Here is a 23,748-nt window from a genome sequence, read left to right as displayed (position 1 = left end):
CAGTTAGATCACTGCTGCCCTCTCGTGTTGAATACAAACAGCTGCAGAAAGGTCAAATGGGACAAAGTCAGAAAAACAGATCAAATCAGGCTTCATTGAATTAGACTGAACAACACTTTAGTTTGTTAAACACATTTTTCTATTGAGAATTATGTGGAGCGTAAGTAAAAGAAATGACGGTTACAGGGGTGGTGCGTGGCGCAGTGGTTAAGGCGGCCGCCCCATGTAGAGGCTACAGTCCTCAACGCGGGCGTCCCCATCAAACAAACACATACATGAAAATCATATTAATATGTATGATGGATATTTCCCATTTAATTGACAAATTATCAAATACAAGGCAGACATTTTACACTTGTTTTAATGTATAATGTGACACAGAGTGGCAGGGTTGGACCATTTTTGCTTAAAATAAAGTTGTATAGATTGTAAAAAAAGAAAAAAAGAAAAAAGAAGATTACAATAAAACATAAAACCTAACCAGATATTTGGCCTCTATACATCCAGCGTTGAAACCTTCATCTGTTTTAGCCAATGGTCCCGGACAAACAATGTTAAATAATGTACAGATTGTATAACAAAAATATAAATAAAATAATAAATAAAAAATCCAAAAATATATATATACTGTATATATAAATATATGTATATAGTATACAGCCCTCAAATTTTTGTAAATATTTTATTATATCTTTTCATGGGACAACACTGAAGATATGACACTTTGATACAATGTAAAGTAGTGTAAATTTGTTGTCTCAACACACAGCCATTAAGTGAAAATGTTCAAATTGTGCCCAAAGTGTCAATTTTTTGTGTGGCTACCATTTTTGCTAAAGACACTGAGGGTGAAGGTGATGGACTGTCCAACATGTCTCCAGACCTAAAACCCTATTGATCATCTGTGGGACATCCTCAAATGGAAGGTGGAGGAGCGCAAGTTATTTTGAGGGGACAGCAAATTTACACTGTAATACAAGCTGTACACTGACTACTTTACGTTGTATCAAAGTGTCATATCTTCAGTGTTGTCCCATGAAAAGATATAATAAAATATTTACAAAAATGTGAGGGGTGTACTCACTTTTGTGAGATGTATATAATATATATTTTTGTCCTGCATATTCACGATAACAACCTGTAACTTTTACCATAGTTTTTTTATTCTACCTATATGTGATAATCTTTGTATTGGATGATTAATTATGTCGTTTTAATTGTGATTTGTCACATCCTGGAGAATTTACTGGACACATGATGACAGTGGAGTTTGAGTTAAATAAAATTCAGACTGTGACCACAGAACATACGCAGACATAAGAGAGGACTATCAGTACGACCAGCTTGATGTCTAAAACTGTGTTTAATATATGAAAGCCTTTAAATTAAATAACAAACATTTACATATTTAACTGATGCCCAGAAATTGCAAGCTGAATGAAATGTGTGTTTCTATTGAAACACACATTGAATGATAAATAAATAGACAAAACACCTATTGTGTTTGTCTGGATGTATGACTCTTGTTCTCACTCAACTGGAAAATCTTGTTCTCTGTCCTGTGTTACAGTTAACACTCTTCCTACCAAAGCTTGAATACAGCAAGTCTGGGCAGGGTCTCTGCCTCTCAAACTGACTACTGGGCTACTATGTAGGAAAACACAAACTGTTGCAGATGTAGATGAAGCAATTTCTGAGACTCTGTTCAAGGTAAATGATGAAATGAGACGCCTTTAACCTGACCAACCAGCAGATGGCAGATCAAAGTCCTTTACACACAATGGTTAAAATGTTGCTGTGAGTGGGTGTGAATAAGGATCATCCTTCATAAACTGAAAGAACCCACTACATCCAAATTTCACATCACAATATCCATGTATTTGAAGAAAGCTAAGCGCTCACATGATGGCCAGAAATCCATGTTTTTGGATGAAAAAGGGGTATGTTAAGGATGTCATTAGTCTTTTATCAAATTCACTGCAGGTAAAAATAAAAGAGATAGCTTTACAAAGGTCCCATCATTTAGTGATAGAGAATCTGTCTCTCACAGGACACTACAGTGTGATACTTTACACCAGTTTCACAGTAAATGTGTAACTGTGCACACACTGTGGTGCAATCCTCCTGACAGCCGTCTCTAAAGTCACGTACTTCATTAACACCCTTCCGCCCTGTCTTCAGCCTACCAGGTGGGCATCATATCAGGGAACCACATGCGGCCCAGGTGCTTGGACACTTCGCTGTGAATCTGCTCCATGTTGTAGCTGCTGTCTGGGATCAGCACCTCCTCCATGATTGACAGCTGAGTAAGCCTGCGCCCGCACATCTTCACAAACTCCACAAAGCCACTGCAGGTCACTTCACACTCGCCTAGGCCAATGGCCGTCAAGCTTTTGCAGCGCTCTGCGATGCGGATGAGCTCCTCATCCAGGGGCTCGAGGCCGTTGGCACACACCACCAGCTCCACCAGTCGAGGGCAGTTCAGACCGACGCGGCCCAGCATCTCTTTGCTGACCGCGCGGCCAAAGTACAGGTGTGTGACGGGCGTCTCCTCACGGAAGAAGGGCTCAAACTCCTCTTCATAGAGGAAGAAGTACATGACGATGTTGACCTTGGGTGAGTGTCGCAACAAAGCCTCCCAGCTGCTCCGCTTGATTGTGTGAAAGTGTGTCTGGCCAGGGTTTTCGCTCGCCACGTCAATGCGCAGGTGCTCCAAGTGGACATGTTTTTCAGAGGAGAGGGCGAGCAGGAGCTCATCACTCAGGAGATGATAGTTCAACGCCAACTCCCTGAGACCGTGGCACTGGTCTGCCACACAGAGGATACCTGTGGACAGGGTCACAGACAGGTCAGAAGATTCAGAAAATCATCATCATTGCACAAAGGACATTGATTTAGGTCCGTCTATCCTAATAACTACTGCACTACCATTGTCACTCTGTTTTTATTTAAAATGACATGACCAAATTTTTAATCCCACATCAATGTTTAAATTCCAAATTCTTTGGTTTTTGACCAAATAATTTGTCAGTAAAATAACATTACCTTAAAGGTGTTTTGAGCTCACTCAACTCCCTCTAAATACAGCACACTCTCAATTAAACTATAAACTAAATAAATAATAACTTAAAAGGGGGAGTTATATAAAAAATGACCCTCCTGCGCAGCTGTCATTGAGGGGTGAAGCTATAGCCTACCTAAACCATTGTTGTACAATCCTCTAAACAGTTTATTATTTCTGCTGTAAAGTTGAGTCTATGGGCACTGAATCACTTTTGCTCATGTGAACATTCAAACTAAGAGGTGCAGTTTTTCCAAGTTGGCTTGTATCATACTGACATTGGCATTTAGCTAATTTAGTGCAGTTTTACTGAGCTGTTGGCATGACTGTGGCCTCTTAGTCTTTTGTCAAATGTATTTGGCTCCCAAAAAGTCACAAAGTGAAGGGCATTTTGGTAGCCAAGGTATTCAAGACATTAAAATGGAGTTAACTAGCCTAGTTAAGTTCAGGAGCAGGACCACACCTCCAATCACTGGTCCCCCGCACAATACTCTCATCCCTCCATCCTTCCCCCATCTGTCTCTTCAACCAGTGCACACCCTTGCATGTCTCATTCAAGGTACGGTCCAGGGTCAACTGACACATTGTTTTGGTCTTTGTTGCTAGTGAACTCTGTAGTTAGCTTACAACGATGTGGTTCAAGCCCGGCCAGAGACATTGGCTGTACATTATTTCCCAGATACTGTACTCATGTAATCAAAACAGAAAAATCTATTTTGAGAAGTTCGTGTACCTGCTGGGGAGACGTGAGGGCAGCTGCTCATCTTCAGCAACTTAAGGGTGTCACTGTTGTTGGCGACCAGCACCTTCAGGGACGGGTCGTCCACCGGAGTGTCATCAATCTTGATGGAGGACAAGGACTTGGAGTTGACAAACACCACAGTCAGTGCAGACACGAAGTGGGCCTGAGGAGGAATAAACAACAGTAAACCAGGGCTTCTTATCTTAGACACTTTTTCATAGTCACCACCAGACAGTTCAGCTGAATCTTTGCAAAAGGTGTTTTTTTTATATCAGATATCAACAGTGAAGAGAGACAAATACAACCTTCAGTTTAACATACAACTGGAATACCTGATGTGACTTGCTCTGCTCTTTGTGTGTGACAAATAGGGCAGAAAACAATGTTCAGATAAGCATGTGAAATAGAAGCTGCCTCTTACCTGAGACACGTCCATGAAGCTCGGCCGTGCCGTGGAAATCAGCCCCAGGGTCTTAATGGTACAGTTCACCAGCTGGGAGAGAATGTCACAGGCCGCCTCTGCAGACTCTATGCAGCTGTCCACCTGATTTACCAGCAGTGATTCACCCAGTGGGTAAAAAAAAATAAAAACAAAGAAAATGAGGAATGGAGAGACGGAGGTGTAAGAATCATTTCAGCCTGGATGTGTTAAGCCTACTAATGCAAAGACAGCTGATGCGTCATGATTGATTCTACAGCAGATGGTTTGGATTTAAGACGGCACATATTGTTTTTAAGACAGCTGTGTTGTGAAAATGGAGGAGGAGAGGAGGCCAGAGGAGGTGAAAAAGGAGACGAAAGGGGGTGACAGCAGGGGAGGCTTTTTCTCCTTTTTTTTTTTTTTTACCTTGAAGCTAACATACTGCAGGTGCTGGGCGTGCTTCTTGATGATCTGCTGAATGAGGTCAGGGTGAGTGGAGCGCAGGTAAGACGTGGCCGGCTGATTGAGCTCAAACTCAAACCTCCTCCACAGGTCGGGGGTGTGAAAAACGTCATTCCACCGTCGGCACACAGATGAGGCCCTGGTGCGGTCGATGAGTGACAGATGCTGGAAGATCTGCAGGACCACATGGTGGGGCAGGTTACCCCAGTCCTCTGCTCGAGACAGGGCGAAGCTGGACAGCCGCCGCCGCTTCTGTCTCTTGGCCCTCTCCTCACGGGAGGGGAATGCCAGGAGCTTTGATTTGAGACCTGTCCTTCCTCGTTTCATTCTGAAACAAACCAGCACACTGCCGGATCAGGAATTACTCAAAAATTGCATGACCACATCTGCAGTATTTATTTTTTTTGTAATCAGCAGCAGATGATAAAAGTAGAGCGAGCATATGTCAATGCTCTTTCAAGTTGTGATAGAAATGACAACAACAATGATTTTACCCAGATTACTCCTTCTCTATCTAAATACTAGGTGGTTCAGTTTCAAAATGATCCCTCCAGTAGATCCCATGTGTGTTGCTTCAATGTCTTACACTTATTTAGGTATTGCAGTGATCATCTCCATGTTGATGAAAGAATATCACACTGTAACAGTAAACTTACAGTAGGCTACTTTTCAAACTAAGAACAGCTCACAAACTCTACTCAAGTGCTGAATACATGATCAAAACATCTTGAAAAAACACTTGGCCTAATGTAATGATCAAACCTTTTTACTGAGACCTTTTTCCAGTGTTGTCCAAACAATCCTTAACTGTGAAAGGACACCTACAGTATTCACATGCATGAATCACCAGACTAAAACCTCTACATCCAGTCATCAACTCAGCAATAACTAGATCCTACTGAATGTGAGCTGATAGTCTTTCTTATTTCAAGGCAACTGTCACTCCTGTTCAATCTGCATTTCTCAGAACCAAGCTTCAGGGGTCCAACAGTTACACAGCCAACAAGCTTGTAGCTACACGTACAATTAATCACATTTGATGAGTCTTTATATGCCGTAACATTCCTATATTTTAAAATGATCCCCATTATACATCATCAGCTTAAACATGTTGTGATCTCCATTCATGCCTCAATCTATTAAACGTTGAGCTGACACGACACCATCACCTGTGGCGCCAGGTGAACACGAATATGATAATAAACTCACAACTAAACACATCAATACTGCCACGCAATGTTTCCATTTCACATGGTTTCCAACCCCTTGTAGAGTGAGCTTCACCGCCACGAGACATGTAAATAAAACACATAGGCTATAATTTCAACAAAAGCTACAGCTCCAAGTAAGAAAAATGCAAGTTACTTACATGAACGATAAACACAGTTTCCCCTCAGTGTTATGGTCTGCCGGTGGAGTAGTTAACTTGGAGCCATGGTTGGAGATGATGACTGGAGAAGCGCTGGCTGCCGCTGACATAGGACAGCAGGGGCAGCTCCCATAATGAGCTCTCCTCTCGGCTTTAACGACAGCTTGACGGGCGCTGCCGAGCAGCCGGTACACGTGAGTGCAGGAAAACATGGATCTGCATCTTCAACCATCATCATGCGTGTAGGAGAGTTACATGGCTCAGCCAATTCAACGCCACCAATAAAATAAGACTTCTCATTAGAGCCAATACGGTTCAATAATACATGACTCTGTAAATGTCATTCAAGTATTTATTTACTTTATTTTACTTGATTTGATTTTTACCTTAATTTCCTTAAACTTTTATTGAAATGCTGACATGTTTAGCCTATTTTGTATTGACATTTCTTCTGCTTGTAAGAAAAAAAGTATACGTTTTATTGTCAGCTCAGAAGATGTTCGCTCACACAGAGAAAGTAGGTCAAAAGTGCGTACGTGCGTGCGTCTCTCTCTCTCTCTCTCTCTCTCACACACACACACACACACACACACACACACACACACACACACACACACACACAGAGAGAGAGAGAGAGAGAGAGAGAGTATGAAAATGACCATTGATTGCAGGGGAACACTAGGATAAACATTATTTAGCCTATTTTTTCTTATTTTTAAATATAATGATGTTTAGAAGAGGTAATACAGCCCAGCTGTATACATACAACAGGTTTAAAAAGTAGTTTGAAAGTAACCTTTATGAAGTGGCAAGAGACTTGGCTAATCTTTGTTTAAAGAAGCCTATAGTGTTGTCTTGCAGGCAGCTCGCCTGAGCCTGACAGACCGAACTCGGGGCTCTATGACCCAGTTACACTGCCTGCGCGGCTCCGCCCCCTGGCTCTGACGACCCAGTCTTTAACTGTCAGTCACGTCGGCATGCGAAGAAGAAACAAAACAACCTCCCCGAGTTGAGTTTTTTAAGATAGCGGGGAGGAAAAGTCTTATTTCAGCAGTGTCCGTCGTTTCGCACAGGCAGAAAGATGCCGCAAAGTGTCCGCGTAGCTGCTCGTAACGCGGGGTAACGAGAGGAGGCTAGCTAGCCTGCTAGCTGAGTTAGCCTCAGTCTGACAAGCGACGACCACAGCCTGAAGCCAGCTAACTGCTTACTTCCCCAGAACAAGGTAAAAACTGAGTGTTTTGCTTTCATCCTACCTCTAATAATACAAGCTGGTGTTTAACATGCGGTACGTTTAGTTAAATAGTGTAAAGAAAGGCGCATTTTGTTGTGAACGTACACGGTTTTGTAACAAGCAGGCGACACCTGGGGTGAAGTTTCACCCACTCTGTAACTTAGCTCGGTTTGCTGTTAGCTGTATTAACCCTAAATACCATGGAAGAGCAAGAGAAACTGTTTTACTGATCAAACGTCACAAACCGGTTTAGATTTCCTTGTAGATCAAACTGCTGCGTTTATCTGATGGCCACTCACTGACTCGGTTAAAATGAACAGGTCTTTGTTGCAGGTTCAGTCAGGTTAGTGAGTGAATTTGTCTCCTCGGAGACTTTGTTTTTTTGTTTTAGGCTACCTTTCTAAGCTCTTGTGATCTTTCATTTCAAAGACCCTCTCTGGGAACAAGTAGTGCCCAGTCATGCTGACTCAGTGCCCTGCTGGTTTTCTGTCCTTCCTGTCCATAATGGTCTGCATTCATCCCAAATTTTAATTACAAAACTCTACTCTGTTTGAGATTAAATGGCAGTCAATACATCCAAAGACTGGGTGGTAAGGTCGCACTGTCTGGATACCTGTCAGTGCTCAGGAGGAGACACAGACATGTTTCATGGAAACACTGAGAAGAGAAGTGACAGTTGAATAAACTTTATGTCATGACTGTGTAAAGACAGTGATATCTCTAATCTTTTATACCCACAATTGTAGTTTTAATAACAACGGTGTGTTGGTTTAAGATGTTATCTGTTTCTGTTTGAAATCAGTGGTGCGCAAATAATACCATTCCCTTTGAACAAAGAAACACGAAAGTTAAAACCTGCCAACGCCACTGTCACTATTTTTTATTTTTTTACATTGTTTTTTACATTGTTTTCATTCTTGTACATTCTGTTCTGCTTTTTGTCAAGTGACAGTGCCAGAAATGTAAGATGTGGTCACAGGCTATATCTGTCTAATTGGTCGGCCCAGGAATTTATCTTTTGTTTCTTTTCAGGTGTGCTGTTTGACTCTTTGCCAATTTTATACTTTCATTTCCTAAGACTGGCAATAAAGATTAGATTCACAGCTTTAAACAAGTTTGCATTTTATTGGTTATTTCTTTCTCTTGCATCAGCAGGAACAGCTTACATTTGTAGTAGACAATTTGACTAATTCATAGTACCATTTAACCACATTGCAAAATGTTTATGAGTGTGTCTGACATGACTGTCAGAATATGTTTTAGTAGCCCATTTTTCATATTACATTTCCTGACAATAGCCGGGCTGTCTCCTTCCTATTTTCTTTCTCTCTTTCTGATGTTTTCAAGATGGACAGTAAACTTTGTATTTCTTGTTTCCTTTCAGACTAACTAATCATGACACAGAAAGTTAATCCGTGTTCAGTCTCCCTTGGAGTGGAGGGCATGACTTGTGGCTCATGTGTCCAGTCCATAGAGCAGCGCATCGGCTCCTTCCCTGGAGTGATACATATAAAGGTAAACGCTGTCTTTGCAAACATTCAGGAACAAATTTGGCTTTATTTGGATTTAGCAATTTTATCCCATCATGTGCTATTCTTGAACTTTGTTGACTGAAAGTTTCTTTGGCACTTCTGTTTCAAAAAGAGGATCTGAAATGATTGCCATGGATGGATGACGTTTAACCATCATGCAGTTTATTTTAGCATTAGCACCTTGAGGACAGGATACATATAATCTAAACTTTTCTGCTCAACCTAAAGCAGTTTTATTCATCTGACATTCTTACCCCCCTGGGACTAGCTGGTCTGATTTACAATAAATCATTGGGGTCATTAGGGGTAGTTAAATTACAATGGTCGTGGCCTGCTGTATTGTTTGTTGTGTGTTTACCCCTCAGGCTGAGGTTAAATGAGAAGATAATGTAATAATAGGGTTCCAGATTGAGCTCTGCCCTTTGCAGGACTGTGACAGCAGGTCAAAATGAAATCTGTACGCACAGGAAATGTCATTTGCGTCTGAAGAGAATCTAGTGCCTGGGTCGCCTTACGGTAATCAATATAGACATTCTGGGTGGAGCCAATAGATTTTTCTTGGTAGAACAGTTATCTCCTCGTTCTCAACTTTCTCCTGCCCATCTTAAAAAAAAAAAAAAGGTTAATCCAACAGTCAGGCGCATGCACTTCCTCCTAAACCCATGCTGTGGTTTGTAACTTATGGCTCAGTCAGGTGATCCCCCTCAGAGGGTCACATGTTTCTTTCCTGCTGCTGACTCAACATGCTTACCAAGACCACAAACTTATTTCACCACTTTTTTATATTTTAAACCGTCATTGTTACAACAACACATTCCCAGTGTAGTAGTAATATTGATGCAACCAGAGGGGTTACAACAAGACATGAATTGACCTATGACAGTATCTAAATTTAAAAAATGATTATTCAGGAAAGTATTCTGACACTGATTACTAATATTAGCACTTTGTAAAAGGCAGATAAACCGTCATTGTAAGCCCATGCCATGTATAACGAGCTTACTCTACTGTTTTAAAAGAAAACTCTAAATGGGTATTATCAGTCTGTAGAGGGAAGTCCACTGTCTGCATCTTTATTTTTGATACGGTTATTATTCAGAGTGTTAGTAGAACAAAAGGCCTGAGTGCATTTAAAGGGATACTTCACTCAAAATCAATAATTCACCAATTTTCTACTCTACTCAACATCATGCCAAGGAAGGGTTTGGACAACTTTTGGAGTCATCAAAAAGGCGGTGGATAGAGCTCACTTTTGAATCGTTCAAAACACACACTATGAAACATCCAAACACCTCCATACAGCTCGTCCGTACTGACCCAAGTGTCTTGAAGCCGTGACATGAAAAAGTTGTTCGGAAAAAAATAATTTGATCTCTGTTTTTATGTTGTTGTAGTAGTAGCTCCCAGTAGCTCTGTTGATATTAAACATGCGCGAGATTTGCTGCGCATGTTTACATCATACAATGACGAACGAACATCTCGCAGCAAATCTCGTATTTAAAATATCCCTTTAAATGCACTCATTGATTGCTGAACTGATTTTTGTTTTTGGTGACTTGATGAACCTATAACCCAACTTTTATTTTGTAGGTGTCTTTAGAGCACAAGAATGCCACTGTCATATTTGACCACAACCAGCAGAGTCCAGAGTCTCTGTCGGAGGCCATCGAGGACATGGGCTTTGAGTCAAGTCTATCAGAGTCTGCCGCAGCCGCACCCGTCTCGGCAGATACCCATCTGATACCCACCACTGGCCTGACACCTGCAGCCCAAGAGGCGGCTTTGGAGAAGTTATCCCAGATTCAGGGTGTGCTGGACGTCAGAGAGAGCCAGATGGGCCTCAGTGTCACCTTTGTTCCTTCCCTGACTTCAGTGCTGCAGCTGAGCCAGATGGTGGCTAGCGTAACTTCTTCGGAGATCCCCACGCCCGGCAGCCCCGCGCAGAAAGGGCCAACCTTGTCTCCATCTCACAGCAGGGGAGGAGGGGCGGCCCTCCTCAAGTTATGCATTGAAGGAATGACGTGCCACTCCTGCACTACCACTATTGAAGGGAAGATTGGAAAACTGAAAGGGATTGAAAAGATCAAAGGTAAATGCCCCTGACCAGTTCATGAGCTTGTAGACGTGTCAAACTCAGAGTTATGGTTCTGTGTAGGAATGCACATCTGTCATCATCTCATTTCATAGGAGTCATGTAATTGTGAGTGTCAGTCCCTTTTGTCTGTGGGCTCACCACTGACAGGTTGCTCAGTAGGATTTGACCATGACTCATGAAATCCTTTCATTGGTATTGTAGGATTGGATTGCAGGTTGTCATAGGATTACGTTTGCTGAGTGCAGAATTATCATTGTGTGTAAACTGGCTGTATAGTATACTGCTGACTGTATCCTGTAAATTCTAGTTATGTTGTTGATAAACCAGAGCTCAGTAATAAATTTTATCCTCATGACACATTTTTACAATGACAAATGTGCAAACACGCTATGTAAGCAAATGAACTTTAAATCATAAATTGTTCATTGATTGTGAAACTGCTTGTGCTTTCATCTCCTACTCTTGTGATGTTTCTTTTCCTTTATGCTGTGTTTGTATTTTGACTTTGTCATGTCTTAATTATCCACAGTTGTTTTAGAGTCTCAGGAAGCTACAATCGTCTACCTGCCTTACCTCATCACTGTCCAAACAATCATCGACCAGGTTGCTGTTGCTGGCTTCAAGGCTTCTGCTAAGTCCAAGCCCCGACCTCTGCAGCTGTCCCCCAGCGAAATTGAACGTTTAGCTGATTCGCAAAGACCAACAGTTTCCTCGCCATCAGAGACTTCAGAGGAGACGGAAATCTTCATAGACACAACACTTGTAGCACTCAGGGTGAAAGGCATGCACTGCCATTCCTGTGTGGTTAATATTCAGGACAATATTTCTATGCTGCCCGGGGTCTCCTCTGTGCAGGTCTCTCTGGAGACGGAGAAGGCCTCCATCTGCTACGATCCTCTAAAGGTCACAGTTCCTGAGCTGCAGCAGGCGATCGAGGCGCTGCCTCCGGGAAACTTCAAGACCCAACCATGGGACTCCACTGGCCCCCTCAGTCCTGTATCCATCTCGCCTACACCTGCCTTGTCAACACCGTGGCCTGCAGAAGCCATCCAGGCCAAACTCACAGCCCCACAGCCCTGTTTTACTCAGCCTCTTGCATCTGTAGTTAAAATTCGCATTGAAGGCATGACGTGCAATTCCTGTGTCCAGTCCATTGAAGGCATGATCCCCCAAAGGAACGGGGTGGTGTCAGCCCAGGTCTCCCTGGCTGATCACCAGGGGGTCTTTGAGTATGATCCCCTCCTGACTTCCCCAGAGGAGCTGAGGGAGGCTGTCGAGGACATGGGCTTTGATGCCTTCCTACCTGGTAAGAGAGCACGTTGTTGAGAGAGCACGTTGTTGAATAAGCTAGTTTCAGCATCATCTGTACATAGTCTCAGGCCAATCTACCGGTATGTTTCTGCTGGATGCCTCTTATTCGTTTAGATATCTCCTTCTACAAGTGGCCTCTGTTAACATGACTCTGGGAGTGAGGGTACTTGAAGTGCAAGGTTAAGACATCATAGATAACAACAAACAAATAACAAATATGTTCCCCACAGAGACCAATTCCCTGCTGCCTGCACCAGATGCCGGTCGCTCAAAGTCTTCGAGCCCAGCACTTGTAAAAGAGAAGGAGCTGGACAGTGACTTCCACAGAGACATCCCCCAGGGACGCAACAGAGACAAGAACTCAGCGAAATGCTATATCCAGATCGGAGGGATGACCTGTGCTTCCTGTGTGGCAAACATCGAACGAAACCTTAAGAATGAACCTGGTTAGTAAAGACAGTAAAATGTTTTCTCATTTCACTAAGGATTATTGGTTTCACGAGGAGCTAAAGAGAAAATCTTTAATGTTGTGCAGGTATCTACTCTGTTCTGGTGGCGCTAATGGCCAGTAAAGCAGAGGTGCGTTATAACCCTGAAGCCATCGACCCCATGAAGATAACCGAGTGTGTAAAAGAGCTGGGCTTCACCGCGTCTGTGATGGAGAACTACGAAGGCTCAGACGGAAACCTAGAACTAGTGGTGAGTGAGCGCGAGGTTGTACTGACAAGACTCATTCATTGCAATGATATATTTCTACAAAATGGAATCCATAAATAAACATTTCCATCAGTATCTGAGAAGGATGTTGAATACATGCAACCTTCTTTTCAGTAGATGAAAGGCATCACACCAGTTCCTCATTTCATACCCTCTTTAATATATTTTTGTTCCTTTCTCTACTTGTGCTCCTCTTCACCTTCTTTCAGGTCAGGGGAATGACGTGTGCCTCTTGTGTTCACAAAATTGAATCCAGCCTTATGAGAGAAAAGGGGATTATATATGCCTCTGTTGCCTTGGCAACCAACAAAGCACACGTTAAGTACGACTCGGAAATTATAGGGCCGCGAGACATCATCAAGCTGATCGAGGTATTGCTCCTGCCTCTGACTGTTATTTATGCATTTGATCAGTTATTTTTGTCAGTGCTGCTTGTTGCTCGTTGACACCAGGTCAAATTGTAACAGACCAGTGAATGAGTGAAAATGTTCAAGCATTTAAAGTATTTAATCATGATTGATTTGATCGGTAATTTGACTTCTATTTGTAGAATCTCGGGTTTGAAGCGTCTTTGGTGAAGAGGGACCGCACCGCTAGTCACCTGGACCACAGCAAAGAGATACGACAGTGAGTCAGTTTTGTGCGCATGTTTATGTGTGTTTGTCTTTTTTAATGTCTCAACAACTCTAATGTGTCAGCTGTGTTTAATAAAAATTTAACTGGAGCTTGAATTCCTGTAATAGAAAATAAGTTATTTTTAAGTAAAGACTCAACAAATTCCTATTTCAGACACCCTCGCCTAACATAGTGGTTTCTGGTATGACAACACCCAGTTCCTCCCATGTAGCCTTGAAACAACAAACATCTGGCTCTTTTGGCCCAATATCTAATAAGTACAGTCATGGGCCAACCAGAAGTTACTGAAGCTGTGTCACATTTAATGAGTCAATTTGAAATTTGTAGTGTACAATTAGTGTACAAAAGCCTGGACCCTTTATGCTAAGAAAAATCTAAATTATTATTATTATTATTATTATTATTAATAAATTATTATTATTATTCTTTAAGGCTTTTTCAAACTTCATATAAGGGGAAGGACAATAAGGGCATCACCTCTTCGTCATATACAGTATATATGAAAATGCAAATGTGTGAATGTATTATTCAGCATTGTATGTGTGATGTATGATTAATTTGTCCGGGGTCTCACCTCTTTTCAAGGTGGAGGAAATCTTTCCTGGTGAGCTTGATTTTCTGTGTGCCTGTGATGGGCATGATGATCTACATGATTATCATGGACCACCAGATGAGTCTTACACACCAACACAACGCTACAGCGGAGGACCGCAACCATTACCACTCGGACATGTTCCTGGAGAGACAGCTGCTCCCAGGTCTCTCCATCATGAACCTCCTCTCCTTCCTCTTTTGTGTACCTGTACAGGTAAATCAGTGGGAACTTTTGAGACGTCTCTTTCGATTGTAACACAGGAACTCATTGGGGAGAATAAAAGCTTTTCTGTTCCTCCTCTCCTTAGTTTATCGGAGGTCGCTACTTCTACATTCAAGCCTACAAAGCACTGAAACACCGATCTGCCAACATGGATGTGCTAATAGTTCTGGCTACCTCCATAGCCTTCACCTACTCATTCGTCATCCTAATTGTGGCCATGGCGGAGAAGGCTAAAATCAACCCCATCACCTTCTTCGACACACCGCCAATGCTCTTTGTCTTCATCTCTCTGGGACGCTGGCTGGAACAGATAGCCAAGGTTTAAACATCTAACAACTATTGATGTCTAACATTTAAAGTGCCTTTTGAAATGTTTATAATTTAATTGGAAATTTTTCACTCTCTCTGCTTTTTCCATCCAGAGCAAGACATCTGAGGCTCTGTCCAAACTAATGTCTCTACAAGCTACTGAAGCCACTGTGGTCACTCTCGGCAGTGACCAGTCTATTCTCAGGTACTTGTTCTCTATATTCACCTTGTTTTTTGGGATTGTTCATATCTTCATTTGGTTACAGATGACCACTCCTATATAAATGTTTGCATGGCATAACAAAGGCTACACAAAAGGCCAAGTCATTTCCCATAGTAAGAATAACACAAATGTTTCCAATTTTAATCTTACCTGTCTTCAGCAAGTTATCGTCATCTGATTTTTTTTTTAGCTCCAAGATTGTCCAGTGTTCTTCATAGGCAGACAGAAAACTTGCTGTGAAAATGTTTGCCTTTTTTCTTTTTTTAAAAATGGAACAACATGAATACATCTACACTGATATCCATATGTGTTGTTCAGTGAGGAGCAGGTGGATGTGGAACTGGTGCAGAGGGGGGATGTGGTGAAAGTCGTCCCCGGAGGAAAGTTTCCGGTAGATGGGAGGGTCATCGAAGGTCACTCCATGGCTGACGAGTCTCTTATCACAGGTTGGTCACATTACATGAATAATCATGACATCAAAAGAGTTAATTAGTAGCCTTTGTGAGTGTGGTGGAAATGATACACTAAAATATAAGTACGGTATTCAGGCAAAATGAACCAATCCATCCAATCAGTTTTATTCACTTTCCTGTTTCAACTAGCCCCAATAACATGTCTGTCTCTGTAATTCAAAAAAATAGCAACAAACATGCAAAGACAGATTTGCAGAGCCAGTCTAAACAGAATCTGGCGAAGATTGGAAAAATGTAAACACACAGTTGAATAAATACTCAAAATGAACTCCTTGCAATATCATTTCTAACATTCTTGCATCCCCATGAGATTTCTCACTTTCTTTATTTTTATTATTCAATCAAAGAAAATTTATTTAGATTATGGGAATACCAACTGTGAGCACCAGTAAACATTAGGTTATTATCTGAGTTGTGGCTGCTACTGAAGCACCAGCTTTTACCAGCTCCTGGGATCTGCTGCCTTGTCCTGTTGTGTTTTCTGACCAGCTGTTGCCTTGTGACTCCAGGTGAGGCCATGCCAGTGACCAAGAAGCCCGGGAGCACAGTGATCGCTGGCTCCATTAACCAGAATGGCTCTCTGCTCGTCAGCGCTACACATGTTGGCATGGACACTACACTGTCTCAGATTGTCAAACTAGTGGAGGAGGCTCAGACCTCAAAGGTAATTGTGTGATTTGAGTTGTGCCATTAGTAGCTGCTTCAAGGGTAACATTAGGTAGGTAGGTGTGTCATTTCTGACATTTTGTTTTTTAGGCTCCCATCCAGCAGTATGCAGATAAGATCAGTGGCTACTTTGTGCCCTTCATCGTTGGGATATCCGTTCTTACGCTGCTCGCCTGGATCATCATTGGCTTTTTGGATTTCTCACTGGTGGAGAAATACTTTCCTGTGAGTCTTCTTTTTTTCAGACTGAATGTCTTGACTGTATATTTAGTGCGCCTGATAATGTTCCTTACAACTATTCAACTTTTCTTATCTCAGCTAAAGGTAAAGGCCATTGTAAATAATTGGAAACAAAATTTGACAGCTCTCTCTTCTCCCTGCAGGGTTACGACAAGAGCATTTCCAGGTCCGAGGTTGTGATTCGCTTTGCCTTCCAGGCCTCCATTACAGTGTTATGCATCGCCTGTCCCTGTTCCCTTGGCTTGGCAACCCCGACAGCTGTCATGGTGGGCACAGGGGTCGGAGCCCAAAATGGTATTCTGATAAAGGGAGGAGAGCCACTCGAGATGGCGCACAAGGTTTGTTAATGATGATACTCTGGTGCTCCTGATACTGCATATAGTCAGACAGTTTAAGCACATTATTAACAGATTTTGTCTTACAAAACCACATCAGTTTAGATAATATTAAAACGTTTATGGTTCAGTCTGACAGTACTTCTTCCTGACTTTAATCATATCCCTAATGACGTGTAGGTCCAGTCAGTGGTGTTTGATAAGACTGGGACCATCACATATGGTGCTCCAAAGGTTATCCAAGTCAAGATAGTTGTGGAGGGGAACAAGATGCCTCGTTCCCGACTCCTGGCCATCGTGGGTACAGCGGAGAACAACAGCGAACACCCTCTGGGGGCAGCTATCACCAAATACTGCAAACAGGTCGGTCTCTACCTTACATGTAACACTCCACTTTCTGTAAATCTCACATGACTAGTCCTCTATATTACTTACTTAGATTTGTAAAATGTGATTTAAACATTCATTTCCATCTGTGTGCAGGAGCTCAGCACGGAGTCTCTTGGCACGTGCACAGACTTTCAGGCGGTGCCAGGCTGTGGCATCCGATGTCACGTCAGCAACACAGAGACCCTGCTGAAACAGGCAGACAGTGACAGCGAGGACAACAACCAGAGGAACAGTGTCCTCGTCCAGATCAGTGACACCCGGATAACCACCAGCTCACATCCACTCATCATGGATCCACAACCACTGAGTAAGTTGTGAAATGCAATCCTCCAAACACATTGTTGTTGTCATGCACTGATAATAATAGTACGTGCCATTCAACTGTTCCATTGTTATAATCAAAAATAGAAATAGTGAATTCACTTTTATGGTTCTGTGCTGTTGTCTAACCCATGTGCTCTCTGTGTTTAGGCCTCGTCCAGACAGCCACCTACGTCGTTCTTATCGGTAACAGAGAGTGGATGAGAAGAAACTGCCTGCAGATCAGACCTGAGACAGATGAAGCAATGACGGAGCATGAGCGCAGAGGACGCACTGCTGTTCTAGTAGCTGTAGACAGTGAGTAGTGCCGATTGATATGAAATATAATTCTACTGTCTTTTTTCTGTTTTATCCTGACCCTCTTATTACAGTTCTTGCCTTCTCTGAAATGTATACAAAGGAAACCGTTTAAGTCTTGTTGTTAAACATTTGTTTTTTTGCACAGACATGCTGTGTGCAATGATAGCCATAGCTGACACAGTGAAACCAGAGGCCGAGCTCGCAGTACACACTCTGACCAACATGGGTCTGGAAGTTGTGTTAATGACCGGAGACAACAGCAAGACGGCACGGGCCATTGCTGCTCAGGTATGAAGAATGTGGCTGTATGAGGTGTATTAAGCTCCAAAGGGAAAGCACCCTCTTTTTTTTGTGTGTGTGTTTGTACTTCTTAGTCTGAGTCTGTGCCTCTTCTCCAGGTGGGTATCAGGAAAGTGTTTGCTGAAGTGCTTCCCTCGCACAAAGTGGCCAAGGTGGAGCAGCTACAGCAGGCAGGCAAGAGAGTAGCCATGGTGGGAGACGGCATCAACGACTCACCTGCTCTAGCCATGGCTGATGTGGGCATCGCCATAGGAACTGGGACAGATGTGGCAATAGAGGCAGCAGATGTGGTGTTGATAAGGGTGAGAGTTTGAGCTACTCTATCATGAATGAATGTATCTGGTTTACACATCAGCGGTTTCATAAATGGCTATCAAACATGATATTTCTGCCCTGCAAAACTGAGGCAGTGTGAATTTGCAGTATCACGGTGAACATACATTTTACAACACAATGTCATATTTATACCAAAAGTACAGTATTATGCAAGTGATTGGGATTGTAATTCGTCTCATTTTGATCTAAATTCTTCTGCTCTTTTTTTTTTTTTACCTGATTTGACCTTTTGAATGAACAAAACTGTTGCCTTATTTTCTCCATTGTGTTAATTTTTCTGCAGATTGGATATTACTTAAAACCCTTTTGATTTTATAGAAACAAACAGTTTAATATTTGCACCTTTTTCATTGAACCTTTTTTCCTTGTGCACAGAACGACCTGTTGGATGTGGTGGGTAGCATCGACCTCTCTAAGAAGACTGTCAAGAGGATCAGGATCAACTTTGTATTCGCTCTCATTTACAACCTAGTTGGCATTCCTATTGCTGCTGGTAGGTGGAAGCAAAAGATTGCAAGATTTACATTTTATCATCACATTCAAATCATTTTGACCACATTGGTGAACTCTGACTCTTTACAGGCGTGTTCCTTCCCATCGGTCTGGTGTTACAGCCATGGATGGGCTCTGCTGCGATGGCACTGTCTTCTGTCTCTGTGGTTTTGTCTTCTCTTCTACTCAAATGGTAATGAGACTTTTAATGTTTTCATTCCCATCTCTGTGCTTAGCTTTTCTCCCTTTTGAGTCTCGCAGTCACTTTCTATATTTGTCTTTCTCTGTTTCCTTGTCTAGTTACACGAAGCCCAGTGCAGAGAAGTTGGAGGCTCGACTGGGTAACAACAGACGGCAGGCCAGCCTGTCTGATGTCAGCATCCACATTGGCATGGGCGAGTTGCGCCGTCCCTCCCCCAAACTGAGCCTGCTGGATCGCCTTGTCAACTACAGCCGTGCCTCCATCAACTCCCTGCGCTCCGACAAGCACTCGCTCAACAGCTTGGTGCTCAGCGAGCCCGACAAGCACTCTCTGCTGGTGGGGGAGACGCTGTGTGATGAGGAGTTTTGCTGAATGTCTGCAGCTCACGTGGACCAGCTGTTACTTTTCTATGCTGAAGTAGACAGTAACTGCATTTATTGAAGGCTAGGCCATGGTAAGCTGAAAGGGTTACACTGAATAATGGCCCATCCATCTGCTGTAGGTGCCTCGGGGCAGCACTTTTGACTTGAAGAGAGCTTGTATTCCCCTTGCTTTCTTTTAGCTCAACCACCACATCACATGCTCTTCAGAGCCTGCTGAGATGATCTCCTCTCCTCCCGTAGCAGACTATCTTTTGTTGAGGTAACTGCCCTCGGGCGCGTTTTCGACCAATCCTTTGACACTCTGGTCCTCTGAAACTCTGCGCAGGGGCACGAGGCATCTTCAGAGCCTTTAAGCAGATGTCCACATCCAGGGAACAGAGCGATGATCAGCTGTGCCACTGTGGGCGTTTGCCAGTACAATCTTTAACATCTATCCAAAGACATTTTAACAGTAGTGCCCCTTGTAAGTGTGGACACTACAGAGTTATATTTTAACTAATTGTTCTTCAATGGAAAATTACAAGACACTGTTGTATTATTATATTCCAGAGTATTTATATTACCCTTATTTATCTTTTTTTCCTTTATGTCCTATGTGAACAATGAAGTTGTTGAATCCAAATGCCAATTTTTGTTTTCCATCTCCCGAAATGTGTAATTACTAAACCAGGTAAGACAAAAACTCAATCCACGAAGTCTTGAAACCCGCTGGAAACTAATTTCTGTGCAAAATGCCAGTTAAGTCAAGTGCAAAATTAAAGTCTGACCCAAGTGCCAATTGAAATGCCGCCTTGGCAAAGTCCAACACATTCCAAAGATAGCACTGTAGAGGTTACCTTGGACATAATGTGCACAAAGTGTGAACAAAGATAAGGTCAATGACTCAAAGCAGAGGAGAGGAAGGCCGACTGTGAGTAGTGACATGAGCTACACAAGACTATAAAATAGTTGTGTCAAACGCCTGCAAATGAAGTTAATTATGAAGAAGTGACGATGTCTGTCTGTGAATGTGAACACTATTCATTGTTAAACAGAAGTTGTTACATGAATGAAATTGTTAGTGTTTGGATTGCCTTGCTGCAAAGAGAAGGCCTGTGTTATGAAAAGACTCCATTGTAAATGAGTCTGTGCTCTTTGAATGTCACAGCGAGCAAGGTGGTGTTACTGTTTTCTAATGCAACTTTGTTCATCTCTCTGCTTTTCTGTATAATGATTATATTTCACTCTGATGCACTTCAAAGAAACACCTTTGAACCCAGGGGAGCTGGAAACACAGCGGGGTCGTCAGACTAGACGCAAGCTGTGTCTCAGCGGTTCCACCAAACAAGTTACTGACGAACAAAAAACTCAGATGGATTCAGTTGCATTTCATGAAATCAAATTGTTCAAGTTGCAAAATTGAAATCAACCCAATTACATTTTGCACTTGTAGACAGTGACTGTTCATTCGACTATGCTTTAGATTTTCTCTTGTGAAGTGATTACAAGTGATTATTATTTTTCACATTAATATCTGCTGTGTAAAATCACGAGGTAATAATCATAGTTATTCCTTGAAATTTCTGTCCAAACTTCTAGTGTTTCTCTCTGGTGGTGAGAAGAAACAGGAATCAGATTGTCCTGCCACTTTCCAGAGATGCAGTATGTTCTGTAGCCGTCACGCCTTCTGAATGTTATATGCCCATCTGTTGTTTCCGTGCATTGCGCCGTAAAGACGTCCATAGGACTTGAGATCTGTGTGCAGTTAAATTGAGTCCATGCTTGCTACCATGCATAGTCCTGAACATGATGTGCCTTGGAATAAAAACGCTTTTGTAAGGTCTCAATGCTGTGTTTAGTTTAAACCAGAAGATGGTGCTGTAGAGACACGTGTTCGCATAAATAAACACCAGACACAAGATTTCATCAACTTTTATTTCATCCAGTTAGTCTAAACATTACATCACCCCAGTGTACTGCAAAACAAATCAAATAACCTTTATTGCCATCTATTTAAAAAATATTCATTTCAATTAATGCAAACTGGAAATGACTTTAATTTTTTTTTTCTAGTCGCTTTGTATCGCTTTGGCTGAAGTGATATTTCATTTGATTTGGTAGTTTGAAGCTTGTGAATATGTTCATTTAAGATCTCAGTTAAACACTGTGTGTGTGTGTGTGTGGTGGGGGGGGGGTTGTTAATTGTTATTAGACACAATCGGAGGTAATAATGTCTACCAAAGGGCAAGTTTAATATGTATCATCTCTTCTCAAGCCACACGATCAACGGTTTACTGAAAAGCATCTGTGGTCAGGAAACTGAACAGGTTTAACAAGTTTTAAAAATGTGCAGCATTTAAAATCTGTTATAACATTGTGCTTTTCTGGACTAATGCACCATAAACAGCTGTAATTGGGAAATGCTACATTCAGTTACCTTGAACACTAGAATAACAAACTTCACTTCAAACCAGCTAGGGAACAGCTCTGACTCCAACATCTCTCTCTGGAAACACTGACCACCTAAAATAAAGTTACTTTTACAGCAATATATATATATGTATATATATCAGTAGATTTACAGTATATTAAACATTAAACACCTTACGGAAATCACACACCATGATGAGCAGAGGATGCAATGAAAGCAAATCAATTCATTTCACAAGCATGTGATGTTTTCAAATTAAAAAGAAAAATGTAAACATTTGCATTAATTGGACCAAAAGATTTCAACATACACTGGGTCCTTAAAGTACATTTAAAATCATTTAAAGTTTCAAAATGAGGATAGGTTGGTCAAAGATTTAAATACTTCTTGCGAGTTATGTGGCTTCAGTCCATCGCTTTCACTCTCATCCCTGATTTCAAAATATCTAATGACAAATCTGACATGTTGTACAGTGTTTACAATTGAACTTAATACAGTAGCTGTTAATAAGGTGCATGAGCTTCATATGCCAGAGGGAAAAGATGGCAGAACGCAATCTAATACTCAGGCTGATACAGCAGAGTTTACACACACACCTGTCTCCAAATATACCAGACTGACAAGATCATCTGAATACTGACTTGCTGCAGCAAAGGTGCACAACAAATGCTTGAACATGACACTGCACCTGCTTGATCTACTAGCCTAGCCTGGCCACAGCTCTGTGATAGTGTGTGCTGATGCAACTGCATGAAATAACTAAAGTGTGCATGTTCCTCACTTTAAGAACAAAATACAACGAAACACAAAGCAGGAGGTTCTTTGCTGATCTGAAGTTTCCGCTGGGAGTTCACACATCCCACATACCATTCATGTCTTAAGAAAAAATATGGTGAGAATGCCAGTTTAACCCCCAATACTGATATCTTTATCCAACGTAGACAACAAATGTACTACAACACCTTCAAAACAATATGATAATACTGCCACATCATTCTAAAATGTGCCACATCGTGTGGTAATAATCAAACTTCTTAGGATGCTGCATTAAGTTGTAAAAGACAGAAACCATACTAGTCTGAATAAGGCATGAATAAGTTATTGAATTTTAGCGAGAACAAATACTGTGATCAGATTATCCTGACTGGCTACTGGAGATTACAGAAAGCAGAACCAGCGTGTTTTTGCTGAAATGATTATTATTGTTGGCTCTCCTGAACGTAGCCTCAGTGTGACTACATATACAGAAAAGTTAGTTTTCAGAGACGCCATGGTTAAATCCCACCATGCTCGTATGAGGAGAGGTTTGTTCATGCATGTTTGATGAGCAGAATAAATAGAACGATAAACACTGATTATTAAGACATCAAATAGCACCGTGTTGGCCCATCGATGGTTCCCACCATCTTAGTGTCACATTTTATAGGGTGGATCCCTGGAGGATTGCTTTCAGATTCATGAGGCCTCATGGCTTGTTGAATGTCACTCATTTGGCAAAAGTGATTCTGAATTAGAGTAAGTTAAAGTGAAATTCTTTCAAACAGTAACCATGTTTCCATCCACCTGGCAATCGAATTATCAAAATATCGATAAAAAATATAAATGCAAATAATGCTGGTTCAAGTGTGTTTCCGTCTGAGTCCTTTAAATCGAATAAAAAGCTGTCCGTAATGACGTCGTGTGCTGTTTTGCGATCATATTGGTGTGTCGAATTGTTTTCTTTAACTTACTTATTTAAGGTGTTTCCATTCATTTTTGTACTAAATCACAAACTAGAAGGACATCCATCCTTCATCTGAACTGATTATCGGAGGTCAGGCTGCGCACAGGCCAAATGTGATGAGCTGCTGGAATCGTTGCCTGGAAACCACTGTCATCAGAACCAAGACTGTGGCGTGTAAACACCGTTTTGATGCAGATGCACCACATGTTAAATTATACAGACACCAGAGGGAGATTGTGACACTTCATATG

At 41.9% G+C, this 23,748-nt stretch overlaps 2 protein-coding genes across 3 annotated transcripts; one reads left to right on the top strand and one right to left on the bottom strand.

Moving 5' to 3' along the window:
• Positions 1-1,952: 1,952 nt before the first annotated feature.
• On the bottom strand, positions 1,953-5,024 carry fbxl3l (F-box and leucine-rich repeat protein 3, like). Of its 2 annotated transcripts, XR_015036922.1 has the most exons (5): positions 4,651-5,024; positions 4,225-4,347; positions 3,795-3,966; positions 2,099-2,826; positions 1,953-2,054 (listed from the first exon to the last, which is right to left on the bottom strand). XR_015036922.1 is itself a non-coding variant. In XM_085790038.1 (4 exons), exons 1-4 carry the CDS (start codon positions 5,011-5,013, stop codon positions 2,183-2,185), a joined length of 1,302 nt encoding a protein of 433 aa, XP_085646164.1. In that variant the 5' UTR covers positions 5,014-5,024; the 3' UTR covers positions 2,051-2,182. The 2 variants fall into 2 exon arrangements, 1 of the variants encoding a protein (XP_085646164.1); XM_085790038.1 differs by having other exon boundaries at positions 2,051-2,826.
• Positions 5,025-6,979: 1,955 nt separating this feature from the next.
• atp7a (ATPase copper transporting alpha) lies at positions 6,980-21,187 on the top strand. Its single transcript, XM_085790037.1, has 23 exons — positions 6,980-7,277; positions 8,671-8,801; positions 10,409-10,907; positions 11,443-12,219; positions 12,455-12,670; positions 12,760-12,923; positions 13,151-13,312; positions 13,492-13,568; positions 14,163-14,385; positions 14,480-14,713; positions 14,817-14,908; positions 15,245-15,372; positions 15,909-16,063; positions 16,156-16,290; positions 16,449-16,643; positions 16,821-17,003; positions 17,124-17,337; positions 17,502-17,648; positions 17,797-17,939; positions 18,050-18,253; positions 18,663-18,780; positions 18,870-18,972; positions 19,080-21,187. Exons 2-23 carry the CDS (start codon positions 8,682-8,684, stop codon positions 19,351-19,353), a joined length of 4,563 nt encoding a protein of 1,520 aa, XP_085646163.1. The 5' UTR covers positions 6,980-7,277; positions 8,671-8,681; the 3' UTR covers positions 19,354-21,187.
• The last annotated feature ends 2,561 nt before the right edge of the window (positions 21,188-23,748 follow it).

Source organism: Trachurus japonicus, chromosome 10 (assembly GCF_045865225.1).
Source record: "Trachurus japonicus isolate A0001 chromosome 10, Traja_1.0".
NCBI classification, from domain to species: domain Eukaryota; kingdom Metazoa; phylum Chordata; class Actinopteri; order Carangiformes; family Carangidae; genus Trachurus; species Trachurus japonicus.
This window is presented reverse-complemented; position numbering and strand designations above follow the sequence as displayed.

Bases quoted from the DNA above. Each gene is read 5' to 3' on its own strand.
- fbxl3l (XM_085790038.1), bottom strand. From the start codon at position 5,013: ATGAAACGAGGAAGGACAGGTCTCAAATCAAAGCTCCTGGCATTCCCC. The intron at 4,348-4,650 runs GTAAAAAAAAAA...CTGGTAAATCAG, and splicing joins TGCAGTATGTTAGCTTCAAG to GTGGACAGCTGCATAGAGTC. The intron at 3,967-4,224 runs GTAAGAGGCAGC...ATTCCTCCTCAG, and splicing joins GCTTCATGGACGTGTCTCAG to GCCCACTTCGTGTCTGCACT.
- atp7a (XM_085790037.1), top strand. From the start codon at position 8,682: ATGACACAGAAAGTTAATCCGTGTTCAGTCTCCCTTGGAGTGGAGGGC. The intron at 12,220-12,454 runs GTAAGAGAGCAC...TGTTCCCCACAG, and splicing joins CTTTGATGCCTTCCTACCTG to AGACCAATTCCCTGCTGCCT. The intron at 12,671-12,759 runs GTTAGTAAAGAC...AATGTTGTGCAG, and splicing joins AAACCTTAAGAATGAACCTG to GTATCTACTCTGTTCTGGTG.